Source organism: Caretta caretta, chromosome 25 (assembly GCF_965140235.1).
Source record: "Caretta caretta isolate rCarCar2 chromosome 25, rCarCar1.hap1, whole genome shotgun sequence".
Classification (NCBI taxonomy): domain Eukaryota; kingdom Metazoa; phylum Chordata; order Testudines; family Cheloniidae; genus Caretta; species Caretta caretta.
In genome coordinates this window covers 14376583-14395986 of record NC_134230.1, presented here as the reverse complement: position 1 = coordinate 14395986, position 19404 = coordinate 14376583, and the positions used below count along the sequence as shown (strand labels likewise).

Below are 19404 nucleotides of genomic sequence, written 5' to 3'. Positions count from 1 at the left end.
GACCGGAGTGACCAAACCATGGCTGCCTGGCAGGGGATTGGTCATAAGGTGTGCGTCCTCTTCCCCCAAAAGTGTAACTGGCTTCCACAGAGTCACTCCAGATTTGCACTGGTGTAAAACACTCAGGGAGAGCAGTCCCCTCTGGCCACACCTGCCGTTGATGTGACTCCCAGCGTGGGTGGGTGTTGTGTTTTCACAGCCACACCCTGCTGGGTGTTATTCGATAGGTGCCTATGCAGATGCGGAAGCCCATTGCTGATTACTGTTTCTTGCCAATTAGCAAGGAGGCAAACAAGCCCTAATGAAGCTAGGCCACGGGCTCCCATGATGCACCGTAGCCAGCTGGCTGATGGGTGATGCTCGTGCTCGTTCTAGTTCTGCCAACAGCAGCCTGCTCGAAAGGGGTCCTTAGGAGATTTAAGGGTCTTTCGCTAAAGTGCTTCCCTCTGCTGTTCGGGGACATCTCTGTGTGTGAGAAATGGGAGGGGTGCAAAATTCTGGGGTTACTGTGGTCAGAGCAGTGGGCTGGGAGTCAGGACTCCTGGGTTCTGCTCTGAGCTCTTGGAGGGGAGAGGGGTCTAGTGGTTAGAGCAGGGCGGAGGCTGCGAGTTGGGATTCCTAGTTTTTATTCCTAGCTCTGGGAGGGGAGCATGACCATGAATTAACCCCATCTACCTTGGGACAGAAATGCCCCAAGACGTTGGAAGAGCTGTCAAACCTTGTTTTTTAGGACATAATCTGGTCTGTAACTACAAGACCATAGGCTGAGCCCTAAGGTGGGGGGCAGGTTATCTCACATCTGCCTCTTGCATCATTTCTTGCACCTTCCTCTACTGCATCCGGTACTGGCCCCCGTGGCAGGCAGGAGGGTGGACTAGAAGGACCTCGGGTCTGATCCAGTCTGGCAAAGCTGATGGTAGGACGTCGGGCGGGGGGGTTGTGTAGCCATTAGCCCTTCCCATCCTCCGGCAGGGTAGGTGCTGGCATGCTCCTCTTTCAGCTCCCCAGGGCAGTCCCTGGAGCAGACAGCAGCTCTTGTGTCACTGGAGGTGATGCTGACTCAGCTGAGGAGTGATCCTAATGAGCAAGAGGCCTCACCCCAAGCAGGTGGCGTGCAGCGTTCCTGATCCTCTGTCTGCACCGCGGTGGCATTTTCGAGGCTTGCCTTGGCAGGAGTTTATTTGCAGGGAGGATTCTGGTGTCACCCAGGTGGATTGTTCCCCTAGAAATGGCTGGCTCAGAGGAGAGGCCTGTGGAAACCAAGCAGAGAGTGTGGGTGACTGATCAGAACAGGGGAGCAGGGCAACAGGACTCCTCCTGGGTGCTGTTACTGGCTTGGGGAGAGGAGCGTTGTCTAATGGTTAGAGCAGTGAGGCTGGGAGTCCAGACTCCTGGGTTCTGTCCCTGGATCTGGGAGGGGCATGTAGTCTAATGGGTAGAGCAGTGGGGCTGGGAGTCAGGATTCCTGGAATCTATTCCCAGCTCTGCCAGTGACTCACTAAGCCAGTTTGGGCAGGTCATTTCCCTGTGCCTCAGTTTCCCCATCTGTAAAATGTCTGATAGCTCTGACCTACATCACCAGGAGTTATGATAGTGTAGTATTTGGCTCTCAGAGCTGAGTCAGCTTCATCATCCCTCATTTTTCAGACAGGGAAACTGAGGCCCAAAGAGGGGAAGCAGCTCGCTCAGGGACAGACAGTAAGTTAGTGGCAGAACCCAAAACAAAACCCAGAGCACTCGATTTTCAGCCCGGTGTGCTATGGACTATGCTGCCTCCTCAAGGGTTTGCAAAGTGCTTGGAGATCCTCAAGGCCGATTAAAACCAAGGGGAGTCTGTGGCCCTGGGCAGAGGGAGAGGGTGTGTGCGCCCTCTGCTGGAACAGGGGTAAACTTCCAGCCCTAGATTTAAATACCGGCTTGATATGAGGCCTTGGCAATGCAGAGAGGCGGTGAAGCAGAGGATGGGAAGGGAGAGAAGCAGGGGCTGCCAAGGAGCAGGCTCTTGCACCGACGATATGGGCGAAGCCTGGTGCTACATGAGCAGAGGGGGCTGGAAGTGGAGGATTTTACAAGCCAGGGGCCCACTCCTGCCCTCTTCCCTTCTCGCTAACGGAACTACAACCCCGGATTTGAACCGAAGCGACCTGCCGAGGGTGCCCAGCGCGACCGCGGGCCGGCCGGGGAGGGTGAGAGCGAAACGAATCAGAGGAGGAGCAGCCCGGACCGAGGAGGAGGGCGGCTGAGGGGGAGAGGGCAGGATAGCAAGCAGGAACCGTGACTGCCCTGCGAGCAGCACCAGCCATGCCAGGATCTCTCAAAGCTCCAGGAGGACACAGGGGCAGAGGAGGGCAGGCAGCAGCAGCAGCTGCCATGGGAGAGGGTCACAGGCAGTGCCCTGCGCTCCCAGCGCAGGCCACCAGAGGGCGCCAAAGGGCGGCCCCCGACCCTGCACTGCATCCCGGGAGTTGGAGTCTCCAGCGCCGGAGACAGCCCCGCCTGGTCTGTGCCGCGGCGCGGTGCACGCCGGGACATGTAGTTCCGCGGTGCCCGGGGGTGGGGTCGGGCGGTGAACTACAGCCCCCAGCGGGCGGTGCGGCCGGCGCGTGCGCGGTGGAGCCGGCGGCGAGGAGCGGAGGGACGCAGGGAGGGATGGCGGCCTAGCGTGGCCCGGGGCATGTGGCGGGTGCTGAGGTTGCGGGCGGCGCTGCTGGGCCGGGGCCCGGGCTGGCTGCGGGGCCCAGGTAACGGCGGGTCCAGACGGAGCGGGGGGGCCGAACCCCCCCCGCGCCCCCTCCCCCCCAACGGGCACGGAGCCGGGGGGGGCCGAACCCCCCCCGCGCCCCCTCCCCCCCAACGGGCACGGGGCCGGGGGGGGCTGAACCCCCCGCGCCCCCTCCCCCGCTAACGGGCACGGGGCTGGGGGGGGGCTGAGCCCCCCGCGCCCCCTCCCCCCCAACGGGCACGGGGCCGGGGGGGGGCTGAGCCCCCCGCGCCCCCTCCCCCGCTAACGGGCACGGGGCCGGGGGGGGGCTGAACCCCCCGCGCCCCCTCTCCCGCTAACGGGGCCGGGGGGGGAGCCGAACCCCCCGCGCCCCCTCCCCCGCTAACGGGCACGGGGATGGGGGGGGCTGAGCCCCCCGCGCCCCGTCCCCCCCAACGGGCACGGAGCCAGTGGGGGCTCAGCCCCCTCCTCCCAGCAGCGCGGTGAAGGTGTGTTCCCAAATCCCAGGTATAGAAGACAATGGGGGCCCCCGCGCCTTTCCCCGTTGCCCCTGCACAGCACCGGGGGGGGGGGGGGCGGGAATCCCCTCGTTGATAGCCATGCTGGGGACGGGGTGTGTGATTGTGGCACGAGCTGCTCTTCGGGGGTCGGGCAGTTGTCGGTCTCCTTTGCACAGTCCCCATAATGGGGAAGGGGCTCCCCTTCCTCTGAAGCAGTAGGGTCCTTTGGGGAGCAGCCCGGGAGGCTGGTTCTCCACTCGGCTGCTGCAGCTGCTGTCCCCTCCCTGTGCTGCTGAGGCTTCTCGATGCCCAGAGGGGCACGTGCATGGACCAGGGGGGGCTCCATGTGCGTGTGTCTGAGCTGTGCCTCCATCCAGCCATGTTCGAACGGGGGTACAGGGAATCACTGAAATGCTGGGCGGGAAGGGACCCGCAGAGGTCATCTCGTGGGCAGAGCAGTGACTCCATCCATCTCTTCCACCTCGCCCTCATTGTCCCTTTTCGCTGCAGGAAGATGGACCATGATGAGAAATTACTCCTCAGCCAGCGCAAAGGAGGAGGCCAGGAGGAGAGGCGCCTGTGGGAGGGCTGAGCTGCTGGAGGGTAAGTCGGAAATGCGGGGGAGAACCAAAGGCATCTGTTCCCATAAGAGTTCCCCCCCCCCCTTCCCTCTCCCAGAGCAGTTTGGGTTTCCTGGTGAGTGGGGTTTATGTGCAGACCTGTAGCTTGGGGGAAAATGCCCCTGTGGCAGTGGGAAGGATCCTTCAGCCAACTCCGCCTGCTGGCCGGCCCATACGTTGATGTCAGGTTTGAGGTGTGCTACCTTGCAGGGGTTCTCAGCCTCTTCCCTGCTGTGGCCCCAAGTTACAGTGGGGCAAAGTTGGGGAGCCCTCCCATCTAGCCGTAAGGAGGGGGAGGGTGGTTGCAAATGCTCCTTGTAGTGCAGTGGTTCCCAACTGCATGATACGGCGAACCACCAACTGCATTTGGTCTTTTTTTTGTGACCCACCATTACTTATATGCAGACCCAGCCTTGCAACCCTAATCCTGGCCTGGTGTGGAGGGGAGCCTCCAGGGTGGGGGTTGGAGTTGGAGAGCAAACCTGCCCCTCATTCCCACTCTGCTTTTCCCACAGCAGCAGCTGCGGGGCTGGGGCTGGCTCCCTGCTCCAGGCATCCTGACCTGGCATGGGGGTTTGCAGTGCCGCTCAGGTTTGGCCTAGCCCCGCAGGCCAAGAGCTGCCACTGCAGGGTGAGTGCAAGGCGGGCTTGCCTAAGTCAGGGTCCAGTGATGGATTAATCTGGCTCTGGATGTGGCAACCTTCTAGCCACCCCCCTGGTAAGGCAGGACCCACTGCTGGGAAACACCGCTCTAGGGGGTCAAGGCTATCTGCCTTTGCCCACTGGGGCACCTTGGCCAAGGCACTTTCCTTCAGTGGGAGTTGGGGATCACACTCGCCTCACCGAGGTGGGGAGGGATAACTCACTCGTGTCAAAGAAGAGTGTCAAGCTAAGAAGCTGGGGTGTGTGGGGAGCGACGAGATGCTTGATTGGTGTGGGAGGGACATGGATGGAAGACTGTCTGCAGTGACCATGTTCCCTTTAATTCCCTGTTCGCTCTCTGGCGTGTTTTCTCTGGCAGTGCTGGAGGCTCGCGTCAAGCAGCTCCAGGCTGATAACATCTCGGAGGTGACAGTCGACCGTGTGGACGTTGCTCCGCTGCGGAAGAGCAGCTTCCAGCGTCCTGCACCAAGCCCAGCAGGGAAGGAGCCTGCTCCGAAAGTCAGGGATGGGGGCGTCTCCTCTTCCAGGGGCCCGTCCCAGCCCAGCCGCTGGGTTGAAAAGCTGAAAAAGGAGAAATGGATCAAGCATAAGAGACAGTTGAAGCTGGAGCAGAAATTCTCTTCGGCTGCCTCACCCCCTGGTGCAGAACGAACTAGCACGCCAGTCTTGGAGCCAGGCAAGGATGCTGGAGCCAAAGAAAGCCAAGGCCAGGCCAAAGCCATTCCCCCAAAGGGAGGGACAAATCCAAAGGTATCCGGCAAATCCAAGACCTTGCGTGAAAGCCCCAGGGCTGCGGTGGCTCCTGCCCGGGGCCCTCCCAAGCTGGGCTCCCCTGCCAGCCCCTGTGCTGAGCAGGGATATGAATGCAGCAGACTGGAGGAATTGCCCGAGATGGGGGAGCTAGAAGGGCCGAAGGTGCAGTGGGAACCCAGGCCGCGGCTGGAAGACAAGGAGGGCAACAAGTATGGGAGCATTCAGCTCCTCATCATGTCCTTCCTGGAGAGCTGCCTCTTCCTCCGCCAGCCCGAGAGGGCCCAGCAGTGCCTGATGTTCTACCACCGCTCCCATGCCAGGAGGAAACTGCTGGGCATCAAGATGTATGACATCCTCATGCACGGCTGGGCTAAAAAGGTACCTTATCCCGGTAACCCAGGCTGGTGTGATGGGGGCGCTCCTCCTACAGTGGCCGCAGCACACAGATGTTGGAGCTAATGGCGCAAGCTGTAGCTGCCAGCTTTTAAATCCGGAGGTCCCAGGTTCGATCCCTGCAGGGAGCCCAGCCCGGGCATGATTGCATCTCATTTCAGCACGCACCCTTGAGCCAGGCCCACGCGTCTGTTTTGAACGGGAGATGGCGTGTTTCTCAGGGTGGAGTTTTCTGAGCCATTTGATCATATTAATTCATTATTGAAATGGTGCAATCAGGGGGGATTGATTTAAATCATCAAGTGGGAAGCCTCGATTTAAATCATCGATTTTAATCAACTTTTCCGTTTGTACTTCAGTTATTTTCTAAAGAAAAGTGCGTTCTCATTGGTTGATATAACCATTAAAACATTCTAATTGAGAACAAAATAAGAGCCTTGACGCTAGATTTAGTGCATCTTTTTGCTACCTAGGTGGGTACGCTATAATGATATACGTTTATCTAATCAATTATATCACATATTTTCAGATTCTTATTAATTGTATGTTTTTAGTATGTTAGAAAAGTGATCCATTGCTTATTTACTAGATAATCAACTTTTTGCTCATGATTTGTGTCAAGCTGCGTTAGGATGATAACTGAAATTTAATTAAACACACACAACAGCATATCAAATTTATTTTCATTAAACAAAACAAGCCCTTAATACAGGATATGACTTATTGTGCCATATTTTTAAAGCTTGACCAAAAACGTTAGATGTTTCCCCCCTACTTTTTTCTTTATATAGAAAAGCAGCCTTTCACTCAAAATTTCTGATAGAGGCTCATGGATTTAGCATATTTATTTCCTATTTAAATATTTTAAGAGATTATAATAAGTTCAGGCCTTAACATATTTTGTATTAAATTCAGATTTAATTTTAAACAGGTTTATTTTTAAAAAGAAAACAATGTAAATAGCAAAATCAAAAAAATTCAACAGACGGTAATAGCTCACCTTAAGTGAAAGAAAAGGAGGACTTGTGGCACCTTAGAGACGAACCAATTTATTTGAGCATAAGCTTTCGTGAGCTACAGCTCACTTCGTCGGATGCATCGGATGAAGTGAGCTGTAGCTCACGAAAGCTTATGCTCAAATAAATTGGTTCGTCTCTAAGGTGCCACAAGTCCTCCTTTTCTTTTTGCGAATACAGACTAACACGGCTGCTACTCTGAAACCTGTCATTTAGACAGTTGACAAGAAGGTGTGAGGGTACGTAACTTAAGGAAATAGATTCAGTCTGTGTAATGACCCAGCCGCTCCCAGTCTCTATTCAAACCCAAGTTAATGGTATCTAGTTTGCATATTAATTCAAGCTCGGCAGTTTCTTGTTGGAGTCTGTTTTTGAAGCTTTTCTGTTGCAAAATTGCCACCCTTAGGTCTTTTACTGAGTGGCCACAGAGGTTGAAGTGTTCCGGAATTTAGCCCTGATGGGAAGGAGCGGCTTGCCAGCTGTGGGGACTGGGTCCTTGGTGCTGGTACAGCATGGGGAGTGGCAGATTGCGTGCCTCCCACACACAGCCACTCAATGTGTCTCAGCTCTGGCTGGACTGGAAGGCGTGAGGGGGAACAGAGGCTCCAATGCCCTTTCAGTCTGTCACCACTGGGGCCAGAATGAGGCCAGTTGGGATGGTGGTTTGTGGGTTGCTGCCAGTTGTAATGCCCACTGGGACTAGTCTGAGACCCACCACACTTGGCTCATGCAGGGCCCCTCGGAGCCATTCGATGGTGGAACCATTCAGTGCCTGGGTTCAGAACGAATCAGGTTTAATCTGGAAGAGAAATGGAGGGACTTGGAGCTTGAATTGATCCCTCTCCCTTCTCTTCTCAGGGCTCCTTGAACCAGATTGGCCGGCTCTTCTTCATGCTGGAGGAAGCTGGCCTGAAGCCCAATCTCAGCTGCTACGCAGCCGCTCTGGAGTGCCTGGGCCGCGCTCGAGCCCCCGCCACGGTCATCAAAAGGTAACTGGCTGGGTGTGCCCGGCGTGCTATGTAAATAACAATACTGCCTCTCCCTTTTCCACTGCTTCCCCCGGCTCGCTAACGGCTCGGGGAGCTGCGTGGGATGAGTGGGGGAGGCCTGCCTTCTCTGTGGAAATGCAGATTTCGGGGTTGTAGCGAGCTGCGCTGTGGGGTTCCCATTGAACCAGTGGGCATGGGCGGGCTGGGACATGTCCTCCCAACCTGCCGCGGGGGGACGTGCAGCTCCGTATCCCGCAGTGCGACACTGAACGGGAAGCAGAGCGCGGTGGCAGTGGGATGGGACGTTGTGCAGGTGCTCAGGAGGGGAGCCAAGAGGAGGAGGCACACAAATCTCAAGCCCCTGTATTGGTCCGTGCTAGGAACAGTCACTCTGGAGCTGCTGGGGGATGGGAGGTTGGAAAGCAGTGAGCCTCTGCAAACAGCTGGATCTCCCGCCCTCCATGCATTCATGGACAGCTCCTTAGACTCCACTCAGAGCCTCTGCCTCTGGGATGAGCCGCTGTCCTGCTGGGTCTGTCTAGGTGCATTCCTCCAGGGCTTTCTCTAGTTAAAGTCTCTTGTTAGCCATGTCTCGGCAGGTGAGGGTGACCCTGCCATCTCCCCCGGTTGCTGCTCCACCATCTCTCAATGGCATTTGTGTGCTCTTTCTCCTGGTTGCTATGGATCGGTGCCAGAAGCTGTTGTTAGCCCCAGGATATCAGTCCTCGGGATGACGGGCGTGGCTTAACAAGGATTCGTGGTTGAAAATTAGTATGTGGGAAGCACTGGATATGAGTCAAGGCAGCACGAAAGAGCTCTTAAAAATAATAAATAGTGTTTTTTTATTAAAAGAGTCTGAATCCAGGTGAATTTCTGTGGCGGGATGTCTGTCACCTGTCTCAAAATGGGGCCGTTGATAGTTTCCTTGCAGTTCTCTTTGCATGCTTCTTGTGACTCAGTGACTTTATGGCAGTCTGTATGTTCTTGGCCATCTTGCGTGTGGCAGACGCCTCTTGTTAACTTGTCCTGGGTCACCTGTTCAGAGCTCAATTGTGTTGATTTCTTGCCTGCACAAATCTATAAAAACATTTGCATGTCCCTTTGCCTCTGAGCATGTCCTTCCCCTCTTTCTTCCCCCCAAAAAAGATTCAGAATGGACCATCCTGTATTCAGGACTGTGTGGTTTAATGGGTAGAGTTTAATGGACTGGAGACGTGGCTTCTATTCCCAGCTCTACCACTGAGCTGCTGGATGGCTTTGTTCCATCTAACATCTCTTGTCTATTTAGACTGTAAGCTCTTTGGGGCAGGGACTGTCTCAACTCTGGGTGTGTAGGGTGCCTAGTGTGATAGAAGCCCCAACCAAGATCAGGGCCCTAGGTGCTACTGTAATACAGGTAGTAATTAGATATTTCCAGTGTACCTTTTGTGGATCACTCGCTGTAGTGGGGTGTTTATTGGCCAGCTTTGGAGAAAAGAGGTCACAGTGACTTGCACTGGTGTAAAATCTTCCATCATGGAGGATCCCAAAGTGTCTACAGTCTTTACGTACAGCACCACTGCAATGCAATCACTTCTGGGGAGGAGTGCAGCAGCCAGGTGCACAACACGCTGCACTGGGAGGAGTTTTGGCAAAGGGTACTGATGTAAAATGCCTTGGGATCTTTCCTGCTCTCACAGGACAAGGCAGGACCTCAGTTTTCCAGGTGATTGGTTTCACTCGCAGTCAGAGTTGAGGTTAGGACAGGGAACACGCCGCAGTTCTCCCAGCAGCACCATTCATCAGCCTCTGCAATGAGCTTGCCTATCCTCGCTCAAGGTCAGCTGCCTACAAATCTCCCTGCCTGTCATGTGCTGTGTAATGCTTGGGGGGCCACCAGATGGCACTCTGAGCCTGCAGCTTTGTCTGCACTCTGCCTTGCTGGTGTCCCAGGAATCTTGGTGGCTTTAAATTGTGGCTCTCAGACTCCAGGATTGTAGCTACTATGAGCAGCAGTGACTGTTTAACCTTGGGAGCCGAAGGGCTCCGTGTACGGGAGAGATTCTGATGTCAGGGCTCTGGGTGGCTGCAGAAGAATCCCCAGGCATGGCAGCACGGGAATGGAGATGGTCCTAACCCAAACCACTGGGTTCGCCTCCTTAAGTCTATGCAGCAGCTGGCTTTTATTTAGTATTGTGGTGGCCTGAGTTATGCCCACAGCACCCCCAGGCTACTGTCCAGATAGCTCGATGGTAAACCCACAGTCCGGCCTGCTCTGCATGAGCATCAAAGATCCCACAGTGCTTATGAAAGAATAGTATCCAGTGTGCTGGTTGGCTGCTGCTTTCCACCCCAGAGCAGGCTGCCTTTCAGCACCCTCTATGCAAGCACTTGCCTCTGCCCTTCTAACAGGTATGGGAGGAGCTGAGCCTAGGGCTGCAACATGGATATCCAAGTAGCTTCCCTTTGTCCCTCCCCTTTGATCTCATGACTCCATTGCAACCCAACCTCATGGGTTTGGAATAGGCTGAAATTCCCTGGCCCTCGGTCACACTGACAGCTGTCCCACTGCCATCCTTCAGTTACACACTCTCTGCCCTCTATCAGATGCCACCCGTCTGCAGCACGGCTGGGAGCGAGCTCTGACGAGATGTGATACGAGGCATGTGTTGGAAGCAGGCTCCAGGGTAACAGTGGGATTTGCCTGCTTTGCTGTTAGAGTAGGAGAAGGATCCTCCAAAGGAGGAAGGGGCATATTCAACTCAAGCCCTTGGTCCTTTAACTCCGTTTTCCAGCCTCTGCTACTTCAGAATGACAGGTGGATGCATGAGTTTGGAGGTGATGAGACCTAGAGATTTTGGGGCTTCAGTTCTCTCTCCTCCCAAGCTTGCAGTTGGCCCTGTAACCCCACTAGGTCAGGCTGTGACTTCGTTGCATCTCTCCGGCTAATCAGGGTTAGGACTTGGTTGGGAGACCCTGCGAGAAAAATCCAGAGCGCTGCAGGAAATGGTGCTAGTTCACTAGGAGACGCGCTGCCCATGGAGCCAGTGGCACCTGGCTTTGCAGCTTGCGAGGTCTCCTGTCAGATGGGACGTAAAACCCAGGACCTGACTGCTCGTGTGATCTTGAATGGTTGGAACAGGTGTGTTAGCCCCAGTCGATTTCCGACATGGGTACATGAGCTGTGCCTCTGCCTGGCTTCAGATCCACTGTCCACCTCTTGTGCTAGGCTGCTGTATGCCGTTAAACAACTGCCGTGCCCCAACACAGCAGCTGGATTTCAGTAATTGGTGATGTATCTCTTCACCTACGTAGGGCTGAATCCTGGGCCAGTGGGATTGTAGGTGTGGGGCACCTCTCAAGGTTTGACCCCTCATAGGTTTCCAAAGTGCCTTGTGGACAGTGCTGGGTAAACCAACACAGCAGAGCTGGAATGTGCTTGGCAAGGGCGGTGGGTCCTGCTGCAGGGACGAAGCCCCATGCATGGCAATCAGGCCTTCGTATTTCCAGGCAGCATCCCGAAGCTTCGCCGTAGGAGCTAGGTCTCTCTGCTCAGCTCTTCACGCATGGAACATGAAGGTTAGGGTGGATGCAGAGCAGGGACGGTAATGGATGTCATAGAATCATAGAATATCAGGGTTGGAAGGGACCTCAGGAGGTCATCTAGTCCAACCTTCTGCTCAAAGCAGGACCAATCCCCAACTAAATCATCCCAGCCAGGGCTTTGTCAAGCCTGACCTTAAAAACTTCTAAGGAAGGAGATTCCACCACCTCCCTAGGTAACACATTCCAGTGTTTCACCGCCCTCTTAGTGAAAAAGTTTTTCCTAATGTCCAACCTAAACCTCCCCCACTGCAACTTGAGACCATTACTCCTTGTTCTGTCACCAGCTACCACTGAGAACAGTCTAGATCCATCCTCTTTGGAACCCCCTTTCAGGTAGTTGAAAGCAGCTATCAAATCCCCCCTCATTCTTCTCTTCCGCAGACTAAACAATCCCAGTTCCCTCAGCCTCTCCTCATAAGTCATGTGTTCCAGTCCCCTAATCATTTTTGTTGCCCTCCACTGGACGCTTTCCAATTTTTCCACATCCTTCTTGTAGCGTGGGGCCCAAAACTGGACACAGTACTCCAGATGAGGCCTCACCAATATCGAATAGAGGGGAACGATCACGTCCCTCGATCTGCTGGCAATGCCCCTACTTATACATCCCAAAATGCCATTGGCCTTCTTGGCAACAAGGGCACACTGTTGACTCATATCCAACTTCTCGTCCACTGTAACCCCTAGGTCCTTTTCTGCAGAACTGCTGCCTAGCCATTCGGTCCCTAGTCTGTAGCGGTGCATGGGATTCTTCCGTCCTAAGTGCAGGACTCTGCACTTGTCCTTGTTGAACCTCATCAGATTTCTTTTGGCCCAATCCTCTAATTTGTCTAGGTCCCTCTGTATCCTATTCCTACCCTCCAGCATATCTACCGCTCCTCCCAGTTTAGTGTCCTCTGCAAACTTGCTGAGGGTGCAATCCACACCATCCTCCAGATCATTTATGAAGATATTGAACAAAACCGGCCCCAGGACCAACCCTTGGGGCACTCCACTTGATACCGGCTGCCAATTAGACATGGAGCCATTGATCGCTACCCGTTGAGCCCGACAATCTAGCCAACTTTCTATCCACCTTACAGTCCATTCATCCAGACCATACTTCTTTAACTTGCTGGCAAGAATACTGTGGGAGACCGTGTCAAAAGCTTTGCTAAAGTCAAGGAACAACATGTCCACCGCTTTCCCCTCATCCAGAGCCAGTTGTCTCTTCATAGAAGGCCCTATCCACTCTGAGACCTGTCTGTCGTTCAGCTGGCATTTAGCCAGCCCCCGCCCCCCTCCCATTTAGCTGCATGGGTAAGACCAGGGGGTCATGATCCCCCGCAGTGCCTGGTCCTGACCCCACCTCTCCCAGGCTGAGAACCCCTGGGACAGTCTCCCATGGGTTGCACAATAGAAACTAGTTCATTTCAAACCCTCTTTGGCTCCCGCTCCCTCTGTTAACTGAAGGCATTTTGCAGGTCCCGTTTGAAAGGCTCCCCGTGGACTACGCCGGCGCTGCCTGGGGGAGCTGGCACTGGCCAGCCAAGCTGAGGCCCTGCCCCAAAGAGCCCATGGCTGGGGCACTGCAGCACAGATCGTTGGGACGGGGTGTCTGTGGCGTGAGGCTTCCTGGTTCACTTGGGAGTTCGGAGGCCTTTGGAAAGGGCAGAGGGGTGCATGGGATAGAGCCAGCTGTCTGGGGTGGCATGAGAGAAGGGCAAGGGATTACTGTGTCAGCAAAGCCGCCCCCCTCTTCTGGCCAGGCAGTGCGTCAAACCCATTCTATGTAGCTGCCCTCAAAATCCTGTCAGCTCCTGCCCCTGGTCTGTAGGTCTGGGCAGCGTGGCAGCTGCAAGCCTGGTAGCAAGTGACAGAGAGGTTCCAGTTTCAGTGCCCTGTCTCGGTAGGTGTCTGCATTTCTCCGTGGCCAGTGTCTCCCGTTGTGCTGGCTGACCCCTGATTGTGCTTGGGAGGAGGAGAGGCTACAGCAGACCTGGTCCAGAGGGACTGTTCCACTGGGGCTCCCCAAGGTGGGGCTTGCTCTGATCCACCCGGTTCCTTTCTTCTCCTCTCTGGTGTGCATCTTGCTTAGTCTCTGGTTCCCTGTTTGCACCATCACTTGTCCCTTACCTAAACATTTATCCTTTTCCTGGGTAGATATTCCCTCCCTCTCCTCTGTCCCCCGTGCTGATCCATACCTATCTCCCCAGATGTGTGCAGCAGCTGGAAGAGGATGGTTTCCACCTGGACGAGCTCTTCAAAGACACGGTCTACGAGGAGGATGAGCGGGAGATGGTGCTGAAGGCTGTCAGGATAATCAAGCCCAACTTTCAGCCGCTGTCTCTGCCCCACTCAGAAATCTGCACTTCTCCTTTGCTCCGGGATTTTTACTCCAAGGTAAAGGGGGGCTGCTGGGCGCCCATGCCCGGGGATCCTGCAGGGCTAATGACACTTTCCCTCCTTGGGATAGGCTATTTGGGGCATGGAGCCCTTGTTATTGGGGTGATTGTCACAGAACTGGTTGCACGGACCACGAGCCCCTTGAGTGAACCAGCAGTGTGAATAGCACTGAGCACACACACACGAGTCCTTCCAGCATCCCCGAGAGGCAGAGCCAGCTTTAGAGATGGGGAGAAAGGAGCTGGGAGTATAAGTGACTTGGCCAAGGCCAGAGAGGGAGGCCTGTGTCAGAACTGGGATGAGAATTCTCAGATTCCTGGCTCCTAATCCTGTGATCAGTCCCATTCTGCCATGCTAAGAGCTGGGGTTTGGTCCCTCCTGCATGTCTGCTAGCTGGCGGTTTGGCTCCCAAGGTGCCTACGTTGAGAGCCATGGAAAATGGGGCCTTATGTCTTAGGAGGGGGGGGAATCCACTGCCCAAAACAGCTGGGAGTTGTGCCCACGCCAGGTGTGTAGGGTGCTACCTCGTTGCTGGAAATAAAGCTGGCAAAGGCATGGAAGCATGACATATGACTGCAGCCTCTGTGTAGCTATCAATCAATCGCAGCATTTTCATACAGCGTCTCTTCTAGTTTGGCCAAGCGCATGGAAAGGGGAGAGGCTGCGTGGGGCCAGCCCCCTGGCAGCTCCCTTGTTCTGCTCATGAGGTTGGGATTCATAATTGACAGGAGTGGCTAATGATGACCCTCATCTCGCTATCAGCCCTGCTGAGGAGGCTGTGTGGGTGCTAGCCTGGGACCAGGATTTAGTGCCTTGCTCTGCCACAAGTCACTAGGGGTCTCTGTGCCTCAGGTCTGTAAATGAAGGAACTATTTACACCTGGGAGCGTCCAGCCGCTGAGCGACGGAAGCACCCGAACGCGCTGTACCTGAATCCAAGCACTCACCACCTCTGCCTTCCTGCAGGAAAAGCCGGTCTCCTACCCCAAGCTGGACTTCTCGGTGCGCGAGCTGCGGGAACGCTTCCAGCATCAGCTGGAGATGGAGGCTTCCAACACCATAACCATCAGCTCTGTGGAGTCGGCCAAGCCCCTGACGGAGCAAGCCATCAAAGCGGTAAAGCCTGGCGCTCGGTGGAGCTAACGCAGGCGTTGTCCTTGCCCCCCTCTTAGAGCAAGGGTTGTAATCGGAGTTCGGGTTGCTCTGTAGAAGACGTGCCTCTGGCTCGGCCAGCTGCATGTGGGAATCGTTGGGGGTGTTATGCAGGAGGTCAGACTAGGCGATCAGCGTGAGCCTTATGGCTGGAGATCCCTGGCTATCCAGCGAAGTGCTGCCGGAGCCTTAAGCCCAAACCGTGCTGGGGTATACAGCAATATTGGAAAGTCAGTAAATACCCACAATTCGAAGCTAAAGAACCTCACTAAAAACAAGCAGGGGACTACATCCCCCCCGGGTGTAACCCCCTGCTCCACTAGGCTGGGTTTGTGAATGACTCGCTCTGGATTATCTGTGGGTGTTCCATGCAATAACTGATGCCCTAGGGATAGGGGAGTCGAAGCTGTTCTGTGCTGTGTAAACAGAATGCCCAGCTGAGAGAATGCGGAGATTGAAGGCTGGAGGATCCCTTTGCTTGGGGAGTGCCCCCTGCTGGTGCATTCGGGGAAACGCTTCCTCAACTCGCTGACTCTAGGGAGCTGCTGGTGGTTGCATTGGAGGACAAGAGAATTAGAGAAAACGTAGCCAGAGGCAGGCAGTGAGAGAGAGGAGGTGGCAGCGAAGTTCTGGCCCTGATACTTGGAAAGGGGGTGAGAGCCTGGTGTGGATCTCTAGAGACCAGTGGAATGGGGAAGCCCACCGGCAAACTCCTGTGCCCTCTGTTAGCCCACACCTGCCTCTGCGCTCTCACCGTGCGATCGCCGAGCAGCTGACCGCCTTGTTTGCCTGTGTGCAGCGGGAGCTGTTGACCACGCTGCGCTCTGAGTGGCGGAAGTCCCTCCTCCAGACCCTGCGGGAGTCTAAGATCCACATGGCGAACAGGAGGTCCTGGCAGATGAGCCTCTATCCCTACCTGTGCTTGCTAGAGGACGAGGAGTACGTGGACATCATGCTGCAGGTAAGACGCCTTCCCCGGCCCCATTAGGCCACTGTGCAGGAACAGAAGAGTCTCGATGCCACTGAGTGCCCCCGTGGCCGATGAATCAGGCTTGCAGCTGTGCCGTGGGGCACTGTCATGGGGGAATTTGCATCTGGGCCTGCAGATTCAGAGCTTGTGCTGTGAGCCTGGACTAGGTATTAGATCAGGGCCACGTTTGCGCCATGTGCTGAGTAGCAAGCCCATGATCTCTCCCAGCTGCTCCTTCATCCTGATCTTGGCTGTGTCCTGCTGCCTTTTGTCTGTCACACTCTCCCTTTGCTGTAGTGAGCCTGGGTGGTGCCTTTAACGCCCTGATTGATTTGCCCTTCTCCCCTAAGACCCTCGCTGCCTCCCCCTTTTCAGAGCCTCTCCAGCCTCCCTCCCCAAGGAGAGTCCCTGCTGGTTTTAGCTAAAGAGCTGGGCACCAAGATCTACAACAAGTATGCCGTCCGGAAGAAATTGCGCAGCCGCCTGGTGGAGAAGATCCGGAAGATCTATGATGAGTACGTCCAGCTGCTGGCGAAGGATGCCCAGGTAGGCCTGTCTTAGCTCCCTGCCCCAAGGGTGAGGGGTCCCCCAGGCTGGTGGGCCGTGGCGGCTGGGTGTGATAGAGACAAGGGCAGATGTAGCTTCCATGACCTGGACCCGGGGCCTTGTCTCAGGCTCTCCAGGTGATCTGCCCCAGTAAATGCAAGCAGCTCTTTGCGGGGAAGCAGCCTGGGCAGCAGATTGCTTCCTGTGGGGGCAAAGGGCTGAGTCTCTGTCTGCAGGATGCAGGCTTGTCAGGCTTTGGTGTCCTGAGTACTGCTCCCACAACACCTAAGATGTTCGGGATTTTCCAGAGGCTTTGGGGTTTGCTGTCAGACTAACGCTCCCCACTGCAGGACTCTCGACAGCTGAGAGCTGGAGGAGTCCTTGACCTAGGACTCGGTAGGTTGGAGACTGTCTCCCAGAGACTGCGGGGTCTGGAGGGCAGACTCTGCTTCTGCAAACGTCCAGGGCTTGTATCCTGGGAGGACATCTCGGGAACTGCACTTTCCGGAGAAGAGGCCACGAGAGCTAACGAAGCCTGTCTGGTGTGCCTGGCAGACTCTTCCCACCCAGAATGAGCTGTGCTGGCAGAGTCGGAAGAGTCGCTCGGGCACTGATTGCCCAAGCTAGATCTTGCTCTGGCTCAGGAGTGACCCTGGGTTTGTACAGCATAAGCGCTGCTGGTGAAGTTGGCTCTCCAAGCCATGTATATGAGTGGGAGGTGCAGATCTGGAAAGGCGAGTGTCGTTGCAGGTCCTGCTGGAGGTGGGCTGGCAGAAGCTGCTTGCAGGAAGGCGGCCCCTTTCCTGTCTGCACTGACCATGCCTGTGTGTTTTTGCTCCTCAGCTATCCCTCCTGTTAACATTTACACACAGCATGGCTGTCCTGTGGGTGTGAAGGGGGAGGAACGCTCCTCGGCATGGCTCGCAGACACAGCGCGTGTCCTCGGCTGCCCCTCTCCAGAAGGCCCCCAGTCCCTAGAGGCAGCCCAGAGGATAATCTGACCCAAATTCCAGACAGCTCAGTCAGCCCCAATTAATCTCTCGAGAGAAATAATTGCTGCTCACGCTGGGCCGTTTTCCTCCTACTTCCTCAGCTGGATAGTTACCTGCCACGGGAGTACTGGGAGAAGCTGGAGGCTAGCTCGGGGTCCTCCCTGCTCAGCAAGGACTGCACCTGGCCTCACATCCTGATGGTGCAGCTGGGCACTCACATGGTGGAGCTCCTCGTGCAAGTGATCAAGGTGCAGAGCAACATCCTAAACCCCAGCTTGGAGGTGAAACTCATCCCCGTCCTGTATCACGTCTACTCCTTCCGCAGCAGCCGGCAGGTAAGGGCCCCGGGGCGGGGAGGGGTCTGTAACCAGGCATCTGGACCCTCCATCAGAACAAACCTGCTAGATCATCAGGTCTGGCCTTCTGCCAGCGCCAGGTGTGGTCCCCCCATCCCTCTGGGGAGGCATCGCTAATAAACTGAACATAAGAACAGCCATACTGGGTCAGACCAATGGTCCATCTAGCCCAGTATCCAATGCCAGGTGCTTCAGAGGGAATGAAGAGGCAACCATCAAGTGATCCATCCCCTGTCATCCATTCCTGGCAAACAGTGGCTAGGGACGCTCAGAGCAGGGTGTTACATCCCTGCCCATCCTTACTAATACCTGTTGATGGACTTCTCCATGAAATTATCTAGTTCTTTTTTTAACCCTGTTATAGTTTTGGCCTTCACAGCATCCTCTGGCAAGGAGTTCCACAGGTTGACTGTGCGTCGTGTGAAGAAAAACTTCCTTTTGTTTGTTTTAAACCTGCTGCCTATTAATTTCATTGGGTGACCCCTGGTTCTTGTGTTATGTGAAGGAGTAAGTAATGTTTCCTTATTCACTTTCTCCACATCAGTCAAGATTTTATAGACCTCTATCATATCTCCCCTTAGTCATTTCTTTTCCAAGCTGAAAAGTCCCCGTCTTTTTAATCTCTTCTCATACAGAAGCTGTTCCATACCCCTAATCATTTTTGTTGCCCTTCTCTGTATCTTTTCCAATTCCAATATATCTTTTTTTGAAATCTGCGCACAGAATTCACGGAATTGGCGAACCATGGATTTATATAGAGGCATTATATTTTCTGTCTTGTTCTCTATCCCTTTCCTAATGGTTCCTAACGTTCTGTTAGTGTTTTTGACTTCCACTGCACACTGAGCAGATGTTTTCAGAGAACTATCCACGGTGACTCCTAGATCTCTTTCTTGAGTGGTCACAGCGAATTTAGACCCCATCATTTTGTGTGTGTAGTTGGGATTATGTTTTCCAATATGCATTAATCAATATTGAATTTCATCTGCCATTTTGTTACCCAGTCACCCAGTTTTCTGAAGAGTTACAAAGGGATCTCCCAATCAGCTTTGGACTTGACTATCTTGAGTAATTTTACCACCTCACTGTTTACCCCTCTTTCCAGATGTTTTAGGAGTATGTTGAACAGTACTGGTTCCAGGACAGACCCCTGGGGAACCCCACTACTTACCTCTCTCCATTCTGAAACTGACCATTTATTCCTACCCTCTGTTTCCCATCTTTTAACCAGTTACTGATCCATGAGAGGGACCTTCCCTCTTATCCCATGACTGCTTACTCTCTGAAAGTCTCTTAAATACACTGTATCACCCTTGTCCACATATTTGTTGACCTCCTCAAAGAATTCTAATAGATTGGTGAGGCATGATTTTCCTTTACAAAAAACATGTTGACTCTTCCCCAACAAATCATGTTCATCTATTTCTCTGTTCTTTACTATAGTTTCAACCAATTTCCCTGAAGTCAGGCTTACCTGCCTGTCAGTGCCAGGATCGTCTCTGGAGCCTTTTAAAACAATTGACGTCACATTAGCTATCCTCCAGGCATTGGGTACAGAAGCTGATTTAAATGATAGGTTACATAACGCAGTTAGTAGTTCTGCAATTTCATGTTTGAGTTCCTTCAGGGCTCTTGGGTGAATCCCATCTGGTCCTGGTGACTTATTACTTTTTAATTTATCAGTTTGTTCCAAGACCTCCTCCAGTGACACCTCAGTCTGGAATGCCTCATACCAGCAAAGGGCTATGGTCAGGCACATGTCATCT

The 19404-nt window shown here is 54.4% G+C and overlaps 1 protein-coding gene across 3 annotated transcripts in view; it reads left to right on the top strand.

Moving 5' to 3' along the window:
• Window positions 1-19404, top strand: part of POLRMT (RNA polymerase mitochondrial) — a 37523-nt gene that overhangs the window by 2086 nt on the left and 16033 nt on the right. For 2 of the 3 annotated variants that reach the window (XM_048830721.2, XM_048830726.2), the window contains exons 1-9: window positions 2617-2741; window positions 3733-3825; window positions 4864-5636; window positions 7526-7656; window positions 13434-13620; window positions 14589-14738; window positions 15574-15735; window positions 16120-16290; window positions 17384-17617. In XM_048830721.2, coding sequence (XP_048686678.2) covers window positions 2675-2741; window positions 3733-3825; window positions 4864-5636; window positions 7526-7656; window positions 13434-13620; window positions 14589-14738; window positions 15574-15735; window positions 16120-16290; window positions 17384-17617 — 1968 coding nt within the window. In that variant the 5' untranslated portion in view covers window positions 2617-2674. Of the gene's footprint in view, window positions 1-2616; window positions 2742-3732; window positions 3826-4863; window positions 5637-7525; window positions 7657-13433; window positions 13621-14588; window positions 14739-15573; window positions 15736-16119; window positions 16291-17383; window positions 17618-19404 lie in introns of those variants that run through there. The other variant, XM_048830722.2, reaches the window with a different exon arrangement.